This window comes from Sycon ciliatum, chromosome 1 (genome assembly GCF_964019385.1).
Source record: "Sycon ciliatum chromosome 1, ocSycCili1.1, whole genome shotgun sequence".
Classification (NCBI taxonomy): Eukaryota; Metazoa; Porifera; class Calcarea; order Leucosolenida; family Sycettidae; genus Sycon; species Sycon ciliatum.
Genome location: NC_088643.1, coordinates 57,048,784 through 57,064,589, shown reverse-complemented (window position 1 = coordinate 57,064,589; position 15,806 = coordinate 57,048,784). Strand labels below are relative to the sequence as shown.

The 15,806-nt window shown below is 48.1% G+C and overlaps 1 protein-coding gene across 1 annotated transcript; it reads left to right on the top strand.

The window, feature by feature from the left end:
• Positions 1 to 1,964: 1,964 nt before the first annotated feature.
• LOC135804499 (uncharacterized) lies at positions 1,965 to 15,687 on the top strand. The gene is made up of 8 exons (XM_065318383.1): positions 1,965 to 3,496; positions 7,151 to 7,239; positions 9,789 to 9,997; positions 11,450 to 11,657; positions 11,827 to 12,038; positions 13,162 to 14,287; positions 14,515 to 14,558; positions 15,563 to 15,687. Exons 1-8 carry the CDS (start codon positions 3,437 to 3,439, stop codon positions 15,685 to 15,687), a joined length of 2,073 nt encoding a protein of 690 aa, XP_065174455.1. The 5' UTR covers positions 1,965 to 3,436.
• Positions 15,688 to 15,806: the final 119 nt, after the last annotated feature.

The window sequence follows — 15,806 nt, the reverse complement described above, 5'->3', positions numbered from 1 at the left end:
AATCATTATGTTAGCTTACTTCAACGAGTAGATCTAGTAGGTAGATAATCTAGCAAGAACAACATTCGGCACGTCTTCTTCAAACTCCACAAGCGTCCAGTATCTCATTCAAGAGACCGTTTGATCGTAAACATGCCTCCAAATGGTAGGATTGCCAGTGTCACACGTTGTCTGTGAGTATGACTGCCGTCAGTTGTAGGTCTACTCGAAGCCTCTTTGACGATATCACTGAATATGGATCACCGCAGACTTCTTACTCCCATAATCATTGTTTGCACAATCATGTATTTCGAAGTACAAAAGGAGTACATCTTTAGTTATTGTACATGTCACGTGATGTGAAGGCGAGAGCGCTATTCACCCACCTACCTGAGTAACATGTCATGGCTGAATACTGACAAAATTACTTGGTCTTGATGAGAACGAGGTTCCTACTTTTCTACTTGTCCTCCTTCCTTCCTTCGCCCACTGGCCGGCTATGTGTCTACATGACTGTACTTGTACTTGCAAACTACATTGCAGCCATTACACTGTGCTGTCTGATGATCACGTGAAACTCGGAGTTCCAGCAACAAGTTACTTTAGCCTTTGGTTCTTCTCTCCCTCTCTACATGCATAAGGGAAACTAAAGTTATCATCAAAATGGCACTTGGTGTGTAGACCATTATTGTAGACTTGCTACTAGGGGTGAAACGGTTACCCTTCAAGGTTACAAACGGGTACGTGGCTTAACGGGCGGGTTATTGGGTACCCTTTAGCAGCCAATAGTAACAGTTGCTATACAATAGCCTTTCGCATTTCGTGCCAGGAGGATCTGCGATGTCATGCAATTCACAGCAAGTGCACTACATCGCGACAAGCGCAGCATGCCCACTTACTGCGCTACATGCAAAACAGTCCAAATTGTCATGATAATTATGTAGCAGGATCCAACCCGCAACAACACATTCAACCTGTACATCGAACTGTACGACTGTACAAGCCAGCTAATTATAACGTACCATACCGTCGTACACGACTAACGGGTACTGGTTTGCGGATCAGCAGCTAAACAGACGGGTACCCGGGTTACCCGGATCACCCCTTTCACCCCTACTTGCTACAATTATAGTTACGTAATTACGGCATAGTTATAATTATGCTAGTACAGTAGTCCCCGCTCGTGCTCCCCTTCTTTCCTCACATCTCTTTAATTCTTGCACTATCCCATTATGACCATGCTTAAAGACGCAGCGTCTTTTCAGAAGTATTTAGATCTTCTTTTCAGCAAACGGCCTCATTCATCTGCATCGCTTGTATTGTATACCTGTGTTTACTGCTTACTGCTTACTGCTGCTTTATTGTTCCAAGTATCAGTTTAGTTTAGTTTAAATATCTCCTATTATTATTATTTTATTTTTTTTCCTCACCCCACACCCCTCTACCCTGTTATCGGCCCTCTTAAGAGTTGTGTTCATCACTGTTGAGGCTTCCGATGGAAAATAAAAGAATACTACTACTACTACTACTACCAATCAGAGCCTTTAAAGTTAAACTGTTTCTTTCCCTCCTTTCCTTGATTACGCTTCGTTCCCCTGATTCCCCTAATTCCTACTATTACAATCATGTACATGTAGGTGCACTTTCGTACTTCGAGGAGCGATGTAAAAAAGGTATTCAACTGCTATGTACCGCTTCGCACAGATGCTACATTGTACTAGTCGTAGATCTACTACAATTGTAGACCTACAGCTCACGAAAACATGGCGAAATCGATGCATTGCACATGCACACCGGAGCGGCACCGGTACGCCTCCAACTAACACAGTCACTTCAACAATTACTACAATGTATGTTGTGACCTCGCACATGGACAGGTCAGGAGGAGGACATGATTGTCGACAGTCACACCTTATTTCTGCAGAAAGGCGGAAACCAGGCCGCTAAACACTACAGACTCAGTGACTTGTCCTGCAGCTGCTGACTACAGTTTACTGTTTAGAAAACACGAGTACAGAAAAGGTCTACCAGTACTATAGCACGACGTATAATAAGATCAGGCAGCGAAGACAAACAACAGACGTTGGCTAGGCGGACAGGTCCAAGAACTCTTCGCCGTATTTCTCTGCGGGATTCGCCACACGGAAAACAGGAAGGCTTGAGAGGCATGGACCGTCTCATTGATACTAGTGACATAGTAGTGTGCTCGTGCTGCTCTCTTGCTTGTGTTTTCTTCGGACAGCTCGTCTCCACTGTGGCACGTAACGTTGTTATGCCGAGTACAGCCAGGGAGGTGTGCTCCGGGTTATGCGAAGAGTCACCGTGGACTAAAGTAGGGCACTAGTAATGCCGCTTGCTGTTCGTGCTCAGATGAATCTCACCCGAGCAAGCAGAATCCTGTCCAGTGTTTCTGCGCATATGATTGTGGTGAGCGTCACCGTCGCCTGTTTTTGTTCGTCTCGGACATGACCTGCTCTCGCCTGACGCTAAGTGCCTACTCGCGCAGCCACTTCTACCTGCTTTCTCTGCTTGTCGTCTGACCGAAAGGACAGCAGACACGCTCAGAGTGCTTACATGCAGTTTTGCCTAGAGAAAAAAAGAGACGGACTGAGAGGAAATCGTAACAATGTGGTCGACTTGCTCCCGAGCTGCTGCCGACTAGTACACACGTTGTGTAGATCTCGAGACCGCGCTTCATTACTGCTAGCTCTCCGGCCAGCAGCTAGCTTCTCCAGCAACGACCAGTCTCAGCTTGCTAGTTAGCGGGAGCGTCCATATTCATCATGACATAGGTGATATTTTGGGCTAAATTTGCGTCGAGCACCGGCTGAACCTTTATGTCCTTTATGTAGCACCGGGCCGAGCGTATCGAACTTTCCATGCTTTGGTCAGTTTGGACTCCGACTTCGTCGATGTAGATCTACGGAGCGCAGATTGCTGTGCATATCAGTTGTCGGCGGTATGTAAAGAGCTGTTCGCGAAGCAAGGCCAACCAACTCACTTGAACCATCTTTCTGGCCTATAGGAGCGGTGGCGATGGTGGAGAAATGTAAAAGACAGCCACTTGGTATATGCTTTGCAGTACAACTACCGCATGACCGGTCGGATGGTCCGGAGCGCAAGTGAAGCCGGCTGGTGGGTGAAAGTCAACGGACCGAAACTGTCCGCTTTGACTGAGTTCGAGCGAATCATCCTAGTTCGCAAACATACGGTGGTGTGGATTGGTTTATATCGCCCGCAGGACAGTTGCTCGAGTGTGCGGTCTCACAAATCTATTCATCCACAAGATCACATCACTGGCAGACATTTACCAAGTTAGTTGAGCAAGAATCAAGACTGCAGGCAGATCACCGACTTCTGAAGAACGCTCGGTGGGTGCCAGTAAAAACCCTACGCGCAGGCCAGAAGCGGAAGTATTTGGTGTGATGATAGTCGTGCTGCGGGTGGAGCGAGCGTGATGAGCAGCAGCATGAAGAAGTCGGGGTATCTCTTCTTCTTGAAGAGAGGCCGTTATAAGGTAAGTCATTGGAATGTCGATGTTTCCTGCTGTGGCCAGTGTGGGTGTGTAGTGTGCCAGTCTCGTGCACGCCAAGCTTTTGTAGTATCACATTCTTGCAGTTGTGACGCTTCAACGAACATTTTCTCCCTGACCTCCCTGCGTGTGGGGAGTTATATTCGCAATGGAAAGTACCCCTTGTGGATACATCACGATACCCTGAAGATCTACAGCCCTTATGGTCCAGTGTGAAGTTGACCCCACTGTTCTGACTGGCGGGTCACAGTGGTGATGGCATCATGGCCATATCCCTCAGTACTTGTCACTGGTACGGAGTGTAGATTCTACAAACCTTTCAGTCAGGCAAGCCTTGGGGCTTGCTTTGTTGATCAATCTCATTCTGACAATACCAGATTCTTTTGGTTGCAACAACATTACAGTCACCTGTCCGAAGTTGGGGTACAAGCTGCGAAGCATTGCATTCAATGTTAGAACACAGGGTTGCTCGCTGCTGTTAGTGCCATGGCAGTCGCGCAAACAAGCACGCACGGAAACCTGCCCTCGTAAGTAATGCAGGAGCACGGTTTAGGCGAAGGCCTATGGAGAATCCGTGAGTATGAACATATAACTACAAATACACAGTCACACCGTACGCAGCGGGGAAACACTCCACGCAATGCGGATGTCCCGTGCTGAATGTACTCCGGGCGTATTTCGCACCATCTACTTCTTTTCCCTGGCTTCCCACCGCATGGTGTGAACAAGAGCTAAGAGGAGCATAGTGGTGTTTTAAAATACCACTATGCTCCTCTTGGCAGAGGCCGCTGTTAGTACCCAGCACAAGCATCCAGCTCCACCAGTATGTTTTGTACTTATCAAAGTAATCGCGAGCCTTGCATGGTGCACAGGGATTCACTACTGGTGTGCGTTTTGGGCAAGCCTCTGCTGTCACTGTTTACCTGTCTGGGTTGTCAAGCATGACCTGATGAAATCTGGTAGGTGCGTCGAGATTTACTATCCGCATCCGCATGTGTCCGCCGTGGGTAGCACTGCGGTGAAGAAAAGCTGGCGGGGAGCCCTTTCCCAAGAGAATGCTGGCTTGGTACGGCTGTGTGGTTGTCCCCGGAGAAAGGAGCATGTATCTGCGAGGAGAGGAACGTGATGGACAGAACCCTGCAAACAGGCTGGTGACTGCTGAGTCAGGCGCTGTAGTAGTACTTGAGTACTTGGTAGTTACACATAATACCGCCAGTGTCCTAGCACATGGGAGTCTGCCCAAGGTGCTTGTGCACTTTAGTCACAGCGCCATGGACTTGCCATGGACTCCGGCATCGTGTCTATCTCATAATCTGTATCGTGTAGCTAAGCATTCGGCCTCATTATCCTGGACTGAGGGTACACAGGCAGTCTGAAGAGCATGTATCAGGCAAGTGCGAGAGAAACGTGCAGTTGATTCGGCTCCTTCTGTAATAGTCAACATGACCTTAATCGGTGTCAGCTGGAATCCTAATGATTATGCAGTATGGGCTCATTGTGATCTATTATTAGGTTGAGATTGTAAGCGGGAGGTATTCACTCTGAATATCTTCTTGGAGTGGATGTAAGTAGATGATGGGATAGGACATATCTATCCACTTAGCCTCCTCTGCATAAACACTGCCAGCACCAGATTGAAGGTGTCCCCATTTTACTGCTACTAAGTAGCTGTGGACGTATTCTTGGTGTACTGCAGTATCATGTATTATGTGCGTGTGTGTGTGCGTGTGTGTGTGCGTGTGTGTGTGCGTGCGCGCCTGCGTGTGCATGTGTGTCGTGTCCTGTCAACACGAACCATGGGCGAGACGATAGTATAATAGAGCTGTAATAGTTGCTACTAAGTTCACATCTTGTGAACTTAGTAGCAACTATTACTTACGGTGCGACATTGCCCTCTACTAAATCATTTTTGTCAGAGCAGCAGCAGCCACGGCACAGCTTCGGCACTGAGTGTACAGGAGTCTGCTGCCGGGGAGGCTGGTGCATACCAGTACCCAGGGCAATGTCAGTGCCTGCTTTGGTGGCGTTGACTGTTTATACTTCGTAATAGTGATTCAATCAAACCTGGTATACCATTAGTAGCCAAGATTACCATCAACATGACTGTAAAAGTTAATGTACATGTGTCTTAGAGTTAGACTACATGACATGCTAAGGGTAGTTGTAATTAATCACTTCTTGTGACTTGAGCACTTCCATGACAATGTGACAGTACCCTAGTACCCTGTGCTTGTAGCTCAGGTTCGTGTGATTGGTCTGGGTCAGTACACATGGCCAATGTGGGTCTACTACAGTACATGTGTATGCACATGCTCTGGTCACAAGCACTTAAGTTAACAATCATGTTCTTACACATGTGTAGTACGGGTATGCTCTTGAGTGTGGACATGTAGTTGTCGGGGACCTGTTGATGCCCCTGTAGTCAGTCCAGGATTGAGTTATCAGGATATTTTAGAATATCCCTCTGCGGTGCTTGCACTGCGGCGTGCGTGTGTGTGTGTGTGTGTGTGTGTGTGTGTGTCGGTGGTGTGTGTCGGTGTCGGTGTGCATGTGAGCCATAGATATTTGTTTCTGGGTAACGCTGACGTGTCGTGATTCATCCCGGAGTATGAATCGGCTATCTTCTCACGGTAGCCGGTAATGTTGCCAATGAGCTATGTCACAGTCACTTACAGACTTACAGTGATGTCGGTCTTGCATCTAACAATAGGACTTGCCACCTGCAGAGTAAACAAAGATGCTTTGTACAGTTTATCGTGCCATGTAACGGATATCTGCCAGGCATTCTTTTGAGTTGTATGCGTAGCTATAAGCTCGTTGCTAGCAGTTTTTCTTGGCATAATTCAATCGAGGAGAGTCTGACGTAGTCTTCCCCAGATGGTATGTGCATGTTGTCTGTGTGGCTATGGAAGCTTCTGGGTCTAATGGTTCACTTTCACTCAATTTGTGTCCACAATTTCTGTCAACGCTGATCATGACACCTACTAGATACATGAAGAGTGCAATTAATCACATTTCCGATAGGACCTGCCATCTGTATTTATCAGCATTTCTGATAGGACCTGCCATCTGTATTTATCAGCATTTCCGATAGGACCTGCCATCTGTATTTATCAGGATGCGGCTAGGTCGCGGCACACATACAGGATATGTCTGGGTCCCGTGTCACCGCCGCTGCCGTGATACGAGCTCGTATGTACATGATGCATAGTATCACCCGTTACCTTATCTTCTGTACTTACGACGGTGCTTGTGTATGTATGTGTGCCGTCATGCAGGGTGTAATCAGCCTCTTGATCACAGCCGCATTTACGAGCTGCTCAGGGCTGGATTTCACCTGGCACTGCGGTGCGTCAACCATGCGGGTGAATGTGTATGCGTAGTTGGCTTTCCCTGTGATCCGTTTGGGATCAAAACGTCACAGGGGAGACTGGAAGCTGACTACAATAGGACAATATAACAATATCAAGTTGTCAACCTCCGGCATCATTCATGCAATCTGATAAAAGAAGAATCGAAGCACATACAGAAAGCAGCTCTTGCCGAGATATATATCCAATTTTTTTCAACTTCCATGTTTGTCCACAAAAAAATGTTCCATTCTTTTCCTATTACTCCTGTTTTCTGTGTACTTGGCAGCTGGCAGACAGATGGGAAACCGTATTTTGCGAGTTGACAAGACGGAGTGAGACCGACAAAGCAGGTACACTGATGGTATGCAGAGATAAGTAAGTTGCAGCCAGCCTAACAGTGGTGTTGTAAACACTCTATTCTATACACACCCGTGCTTATGGTTAACACGTGCTAGTCTTGGAATCAGGAAAGGTGCTGCCCACACCGGAGCTCGCGCTTTCCCGCCGACTGACTCACGATTGCCACCCAGAGCACACAAGACGTCCATCGAACCGTCAAACCACCGAGTCTTAGAATCCATGATAAATATGATCACCAATAGTACCTGTTACATACCCAAGAGTGCACAACTCCTTTTCTTGAGCTTCGGTGGACTCACCCCAGAGGACGGCACTTTTTGTTGCGCATTATACATTTAGGAAGAGGTATAATCAAGTGCGTATGGCGTTCCAGGCTTATGCAAATACGGTGTCCGGTCATCAGGCTCAGGTTGCATGGATTGGCCGGCCGTTGTTCTGCTGTAGCTACCGTAGCTGTCATACACAAGTTCTTTACACTGTCAATCGCTGACTACACATCATGGCATCAGTGAAGCAAAAAACCACGAAAAACTCGTAACTGTAACCGTGGAAGATCCGCCAAGAGATGAGTGATTGTCGAGTTGCGCTCTCCTTGAGTTATGCGATGCTTCGAAGACTTACATTTTATTTTTAATATCTCTTTAAAACATGGAAAAATGTGGGCACAACTTGTTATGCAATCGAGTTCACCAACTAAACCAGATTTTGAACAGTGAGACGTGCACAATGTAGCACAAAACTGACAGCAAGTACTGACACCCATCCCACGACATGAAAGTCAGCTTGAGCACTGCTCGATAGCATGCCGTGGAATGTCTCAGTACTCCTTGTCAGTTTTGTGCTAGATTGTGCACGTCTGACTTTTCAAAATCTGGTTTAGTTCGTCGAACTCGATCGCACAACTTGTGCCCACATTTTCCATGTTACATGTTTTCCTTGCCTCACCATCTGCTGAGTCAGTCTCAATATCACTATAGCATAGAATTATAACTAGTCCCTGGTTCGAGTCATCGTGGTGGAAGTCAATTTTAGTCTTCAGAATATTCCTGTTTTAACTCTCTCAACCTTAGGAATATCCCCGCATGCTAGTTTGTACAGTAAAACCTGGTGTAAGCGACCTCTTGTTTAGCGACCACCTGCGTTTGACGACCTTTTTTCCATGCACGGACAGTTCTACACGGAACCTGCACCGGATACAACGACCACCTGCCTTGCGTGACCATTGACCGACCTTTAGTGTACCAAGTGCCATATTGGACCTGCACACAGCGACCAAAAATACGACTGAGGGCAAGTGCATGCAGTAAACAGAAGTGACAAGTGACAGTGTAGGATGCACACTTGAGTGAGGTGTACCGTTTGCTTGCATGAAAATATTCTATGCTCCACACCTGTCAATATGAGTACATGGAAGTACAATTATGCACGTGTACGTACACGATCCGAGATACCAAGAATGTACGGGACCTGATTCTTGAACTGGCTTTAACGACCGCTTTCACAGGTCACAGGAAGCATGAGTTTGAAGTCTGAAGAATATGAGTGTTCGCAGCTCAGTGGGATGAGACTACACCATAGCTTAGAGGTAGAGTATCGCTGCCAGTGGCCATAAGCGAGGGTCCCTGGTTTGAGTCCTGGTGGTGGCAGTCAATTGTTTTCTTCTCACACATTTCCCGCTTCAACTTCCTCCATCCTATGAATGAATATAAATGAATGAATAGAGGGCGCCGGAAAATGTCGGGGTTCGTCATGACATCTTGCCAAATAATTACCTTGCTTTACAGGTGTGATAGGTGTTTAAAAATTGCAAGTACCTCGTTTAGATCTTTACTGATAAAGTGGACCTTCAGGTGACACCGTGCTGTAGACAAGACAGACATGTTCTTGATAGGTAGTAGTTGTGACGAGGTAATTCAAGATAATGAGCTATGCTAGTCAATGTGGCCCTGCCGCTGAACCTGCGACCCACGGTCGCAGGAGGTAGGCCCAATTCATCAGCACACTTCTTCAGCTCCCTACTGTATTGGCATATCTCCCTTGGTTCTGTCCTCCCCGTGATTACGTTCTCTGCTGGACTGTGCACTTCAGTATAAAAAATAAAAAATATAAAATGAATTTCAAAGTTCAATTGACAGTGAGTCAGGATGGGCTTTTCTGCATACATAGGACCCCCCCCCCCCCCCCCCCCCCACACACACAAGGATCAAGGCCCGGATGTGGTGTAATGGTGGGAAGTGAGTAACACTCACAGCAAAGTGACAAACACATTCAGTGCGCCCATGGCAACCTCGCACCTGGTCACGGTTTCCACTTCCAAACTCTGTACTAAAGTCTAGTCATGGTCTTCCACCATGATCCCATTCTGCCTCCCACAATAGTCTGCGTACAGCCCAGAATGTACCCAGTGTTGGTTGCTGTTGGTTGTTACCTGTCAATGGATTCTCGATCACTAAAATAATTAGAATAGCCATCAATTTTAGAATGTCACCCATCACTTGTGTGATGTTGATCATGTAGTCACTGGTATGCCCACTGTCATGTCCGCTGTGTCGTAATCCATACAGAAGCAGCCTTGCCATCGGTTTGTCTTGCCTTGCCGAGGTCATCTCCCAGCCACTTCAGAACAACCGCTATCTCTTTGCCCTGCCGAGGACGGACGGCTGTGAGCCATGGATGTTTGGCGCTGACACCGACACTGTCCGCCAACAGTGGATAGCTGTTCTGCGGGAACTCCTCTACTCGCACATTGGCATTCGGCTCGCCAGCGACAAAGGTAGCGACACACCTCTCACCATTGCAGTTAGGGTTGTGGGTGGGGTGGGGCTGGTCAAGTAGATTGTGTACGGGCTCATAGCTGGAGTGTGTGGGCTTAATTGTGGAATTGTGGGGAGAGCAGAGTCCCAGGACCAGTTACGATATTTATATCAATTTTGGTCAAGTTTTCATTAGGCATGTACGTGCTTTGAGCCAAGTGTCTAAGGTACTGCAGTTCACTGTGAAGCCAGGCTCTAGTGCCAGTGCAGTGGGAAAATCCACTAAGTCTTTCACGTGAGGCTACCTGTAGCAGATACCGGGGCAGTGCAATTGAATATGGTAACACGCCTACTGGATAACAAGGATGCAGGTTATGGGGTTTCGGGCAGTTACATGCCCGATTGGTTGAGAGACTCACCTCCTCTCTCCTCTGACTCACTCGTGGGGTCTGCATTCGCCACTAAGGTGTACAGGCATAGTGGTGGCTTGCGGGTACGAAGGCTAGCTTGTGTGTTTCTTAACATTTTTTTTTCTTTACAAAAAACCACACACCATTTGATGGCACAAAGCAGCAAGGCAGCGATGAGACATATGGAATGGCAGGAGTGGGGGAGAGGCAGGGGCAGCTTGACCGACCATAGGGTCTCGGCTTCATTGCAACCCAAGCGCTCCACAAAAACAAAAGATTACAGAAAATACGCAGGGGGGGGGGGGGGTAGATAACTGGGGATTACGGGGAAAAGTATGCACAATAAAAAGTTATCAGAGAGTCAACGAAGTGAATGGAAGAGGGAACAGAGTTAGAGCTTTTTTCGTCTTTTTTCTTTGATTCATAGCCTGTCCGTTGCCCACTCCCAGCGGGTAAGGCGCAGGTGGGCGTTGACCTTTTCTTTGAACGTCTGCAGTCCTTTCCTTGTTGGCTGGTTCAGCAGAACGCACTGCGGGAGCTGGTTCCAGACCTCCACAACAGCGACATGCAAGCAATGCTAACGCGGATCCCGCAAAATTATTATAATTATTATTATTATCAACAAACCTACTACTCTCTCAAGTGCTAACTGATTCAAGAACATTAACCGCGAACCGTCTAACAGGTGGAACAGCTACGTTGCTGACCAGTCCTTTGACCGTGGATATACAGGTCCGGGGTTATAAAATACAGATGTGTATGTTGCCTGGAGCTACGTCGGCTCTACTGATTGAAGTTTCACTGTAGGCTCATGACGATTGTGTAGAATGCTGCACTTAGTTGCACCCATGTCTGCAGGTGACTGCTATTGAAAACTGGCATGATGCTTGGAAGGCCGACAGTTGTTGTGTATGTATTTTTAAAAAGGATTCTCCAAAAGCAAAAGGATACTTATCATGGAAGTCTCCTACATAAATATTGCGAGAAGAATGGGGGAGAGTAGAGAGGAAGATGGAGCATGGGAAAAGGGAAAGAAACAGTGACTGTGCTGTTTTCCTGCAGCATTAATCCGCCTTACCATCAATGCCACGCCGTACGCCAAGCACAAGCACGTCGAAGGACGGCAATTTGCTGCAATACGCGATGGCTATCTGCGTCTGTATGCGACCGACTCGGTGGAGCAGGTGTGTGCCGTGGATTTGTCAATGGTGGATGATATCCAGCAGGACGGCAGCGGGCTGACTACGCTGCAGTTCACCGATAAGTCCGGGTAAGCGGCGGAAATTCTGTCAGGTTTTCAGTTTCCCTACAAGGCAGGTTTCCACTATAAGATGACAATATACATTGTGCTGACACTCAGATGACACTCAGATGAACTGTAGACTTGCCCTCAGCTTCTGCTCCTCCATTGATTTTTCTCGCTGTTCTGACCTTCACAGGAAATCGGCCAAGCAGCACAAACTGGTCATCAGTGGCAATGACATGACATACATCTACACGCAGATCTCTCGAGCAAGCAAACACAGCACAACTGCCACCAGCCGGCGCAATGAAGAAGCCAAGATCACCCAGGGTAGCCCAATCGCATCACCGCAGGCGCACGCACCCCACGATTGCTACTTTGATGAGCTTGCCAATGAGCAGAAGACCAGTAAGCAAACTACTATTTTAGTCTTGAAGATGAAATTAAATGATACATGATTGCCTTGTGCACCAAAAGAGAAATGCTGATGTGCACGTTTTATGCCTGGGAGTGTCGGAGATCAAGTTCAAATAGGGCCATGGGTGGCCCATCACCCCAGCCTAAGCAAGAGGTCTTCAAAGCCCCAGGCTAGACAAGTACAGATGAGTAGGGAGATGGCCAGGGGAGACTGCCAGTTGTCAATATTCCTTGCACGCATAATTGACACAAGGTCCTAGTCGGAACGAGTGCAGTACATACATGTATATATGCATACACCATGCTCGGTTCTTGGAGCTAGGTATTATTCGCACCTGAACGCCATGCTACCCATGTACATGATGTACTGGTAACAGGTAGTCCTCAGTCTTGCTTGCTCTGGCAGTACTCACCCAAGCCAGACAAAAATGAGGGTGTGTCAGCAGTGCACACTTTGGCCATGCAAAAAGCGTCGCATGTACAGGATCAAATTGCATGTGCCTACAATCAATCTTGACCACCAGAAGCATTGAGCCCCCCCTGATGCAAAAAGTAAACTGCCAGGCCTGTGAAGACGGTCCACGATGATACCATAATTCTACGCACAGGTTTTAGCCAGCGCAATCCCTGTACTCCTCTGAACAGTTGTTCACCGGAAATTGCATCTAGGTGCCTCTAGTTCTACCAGCAACTGTAGTTCGCCAGTTCTCAATGGTCTAGTGAGTGTACTTAGAGAGCAGTTAGACAGCTACACCCATGGCAGCTTGAATGGACTTTCCAAACATGTCCTCCCTAAGAAGCCTGCTTAGTGGCGACAGGATACTTTTAGGATTTCACCTCCAATGCAGTGCCAGGAAATTACTGTCCAGTGCAGCTTCGCCTGCCCACGCCAGTGGTGTGCATCGATAGAAGGCTCAGCAGCCCACTATAAAAACGAGCCCTGCCAAAGCTCACAAGCAGTTTCTTGCTATGCATTCTCTGATTGTCAGACTTGTTAGTCTGCACTACACTTCTCTACATTGCCAATGACGGTTTTGAGCGGCGACTAGTGTTTCTTGTGCTTATATTGACGCCGTGTGAATAGTTGTGGACTTGTTTCTCACTCCTCGTTCAGCTGGCCCAGCAGCAGAGATGGAGAAGCACCAGAGCAGTGCTGATTCAGACAAGGGCTTCCTGCCAGACCAGCTGTCCCTGCACTCGAATCACTCGGACAGTGGTGTGAGCGGTGACGAATCCCTGCACGGTAACGACGATGACAACACAACGTTCCGCTGGTGGCACTCCAACGCCCGTCAGCGCGAGCACTCGCCGTATCCTCCAGCGGTCAAGGACAGGACAGGCAAAGAGGATCCAGAAAAGCAGGAGCAGCAGGCAGATGAATTGGAGCGGACCGCCATGGAGTGGCTGTCCTGCTTGCCGAAAGTACTCAGGGCAGATCATGATAGTATCTCTAAGACGGGAAGCTTGACAAGTACGCAGCAAGATACCAGGTCAACGCGCAGCATCGATAGCATAACTAGTGGTTGCGTGACCAAGGAGGACGAGAGGTCAACACCGGAAGAAGTTTTGGTGCGTGGCACAAGCCATCCAGCGATTCCACCGCTGAGCGCAGCCCGCTTAGCTTCCTTACAGCGGAACGGGCACATGACCCTACCGGTGAGCCGAGTTACTGGACCACCGACAATCCCATTACCGCCTGTACCAGCAACTACTGCTAGAGGAACACCAGCATCAGCAGCACAACTGCCAACCTTGTTGCTTGCACGCACGCCTGACAGAGGAGAAGCAAGTGCAGAGCTGAATGCCAACGACGTTTCAGCACCGGCACCACCATCTCCAGGGTGCCCAGACATTCCCAAGTGGAGCGCAGCACGACTGCGAAGCTATGAGGAACATAAACGCAGCAAGCTGGCTCAAGGCGAGACGCACACCATGGTCGCACAATCATCGCGCTCTTTGGATCGGCACGTCACCAGGGGTCTACACACGCCGACCATGCCTCCATCATTGGCGAGCCAGAAACACAGCTGCCTGCAACTGACCACATCTGCACCTCCGCCGCTGCCCGTACGGCCAGCCTCAATGAACCTGTCCAGACGCTCCTCCTCTGTCAGCGCACTGCAGCCAATGCCTCAACGGCATCCGTCCGCTGAGCTCCGTCAACGCCTGGCCAGTGCTCCGACCGCAGCTGTCTCAGCTTGTGTACCCGAACATACCTATGCTGATCTGGAGAGCCAAAGGTAGGCATACGTAGTACGTACTACACATGCGGACAACACATTTAGATCAATTGTACCTTCTCTCCTGCTGCTGCATTGCGTGCATGTCATCTGTGTACACAATGTGCAGAAAGTGTCTCTCTGCAGTGGGAGATCCATGCATGCATTATTGGTGTTGTCGCATCGGATGCGATAGTTAGTCTACAAAGATTACATGCACGTGTCTGTGCGCTTTGTGCCTTATTCAGTTCGGATGGACCAGATCAGGTTGTCCTCGAAGATGATGAAGATCGTAAGTACCTCTCTGTATCCTATCAGCAATACATTCAGGGTACACGTTAGGTAGCTCTGTCGATCGAAGTGCGCCACTTTGTGTTGGCCCATTGCCTCCAAGCTGCCCGATTTTTTGATTCGAATTTTGGTGCCACAGAGGTTGCTCCAAACAGGAACAGTCGTGGAGTCCACCCTGAGTTCTGAAGATAGGTAATTGCTATCACTCCATGACGGCCAGTACAGAGAAACAACAAGCCTATTGTGTGCTTCAAATAGTATGCTTTATTGGCGAGAGGTGAGCCGCTGCGACAATAAGTTGATTTTTCGGAACACGTTCAGTGCGAAGCAACCTGTCAATAACTCACCTGCTTGGTATGGCGCTTCTGGTCATCGCAGAGCCATGAAATGTTGGCTCGGAGTAAAACACATCGTAGTCTCACTGTGACATAATTATGTCTTCTAATCAAAACACCAAGAGAGAAAGTGAATATTGAGCCTGGTCAGGTTTCCGACATATGTCCTATTTGAAATACCATCCCTTACAGGGCATAGAGCAGACAAAGACATAGGTAACGAAGGCAGGGGCCACCCGGCGGCCCCTATTGACTCTTGAACTTGAATCGACACCACCGCATTTCACCCACGCCATGGCCAGCACCAATTCTGTTTGGCATTTCTATCAATACAATTCCCACATAGCAATGTCTAATGTGTGGGATTTGTGCTGATAATTCGAAGCTAGCAGGATATAATTCGAAGTGACTGTTCACTATACTGCTCACTTAAATTTGCATGAGCAGGCTGCACGGGCCAGTTCATTGTCCGCGAAATCTGTGTCTATTGATGTGCACAGCGCAACTCTGCGTGTCCATGAGCGCATTTTGACATACACATTGTGTTGTGGGCACAGGTTTGGATAATCAGAATGTCCGGATAATCAGAAGTTTTTTTCCTGGCATTTTGGGGTTAGAATTATCAGGATTCCATCTGTATCTTGCTGCTACTGCTGTATGTTGTCTCCAGCGTACCACTTCAAAGAAGCGCCACCGAAGGCAAAGCTAAGCAAGGAAAAGAGCAGGAAGTCACTGTCTGGTGTTCTGCACAAGCTTAGGAGCAGGTCTGCCAGTCTGGACGTTGAACAGAATTAATCAGAAGTTTTTTTCCTGGCATTTTGGGGTTAGAATTATCAGGATTCCATCTGTATCTTGCTGCTACTGCTGTATGTTGTCTCCAGCGTACCACTTCAAAGAAGCGCCACCGAAGGCAA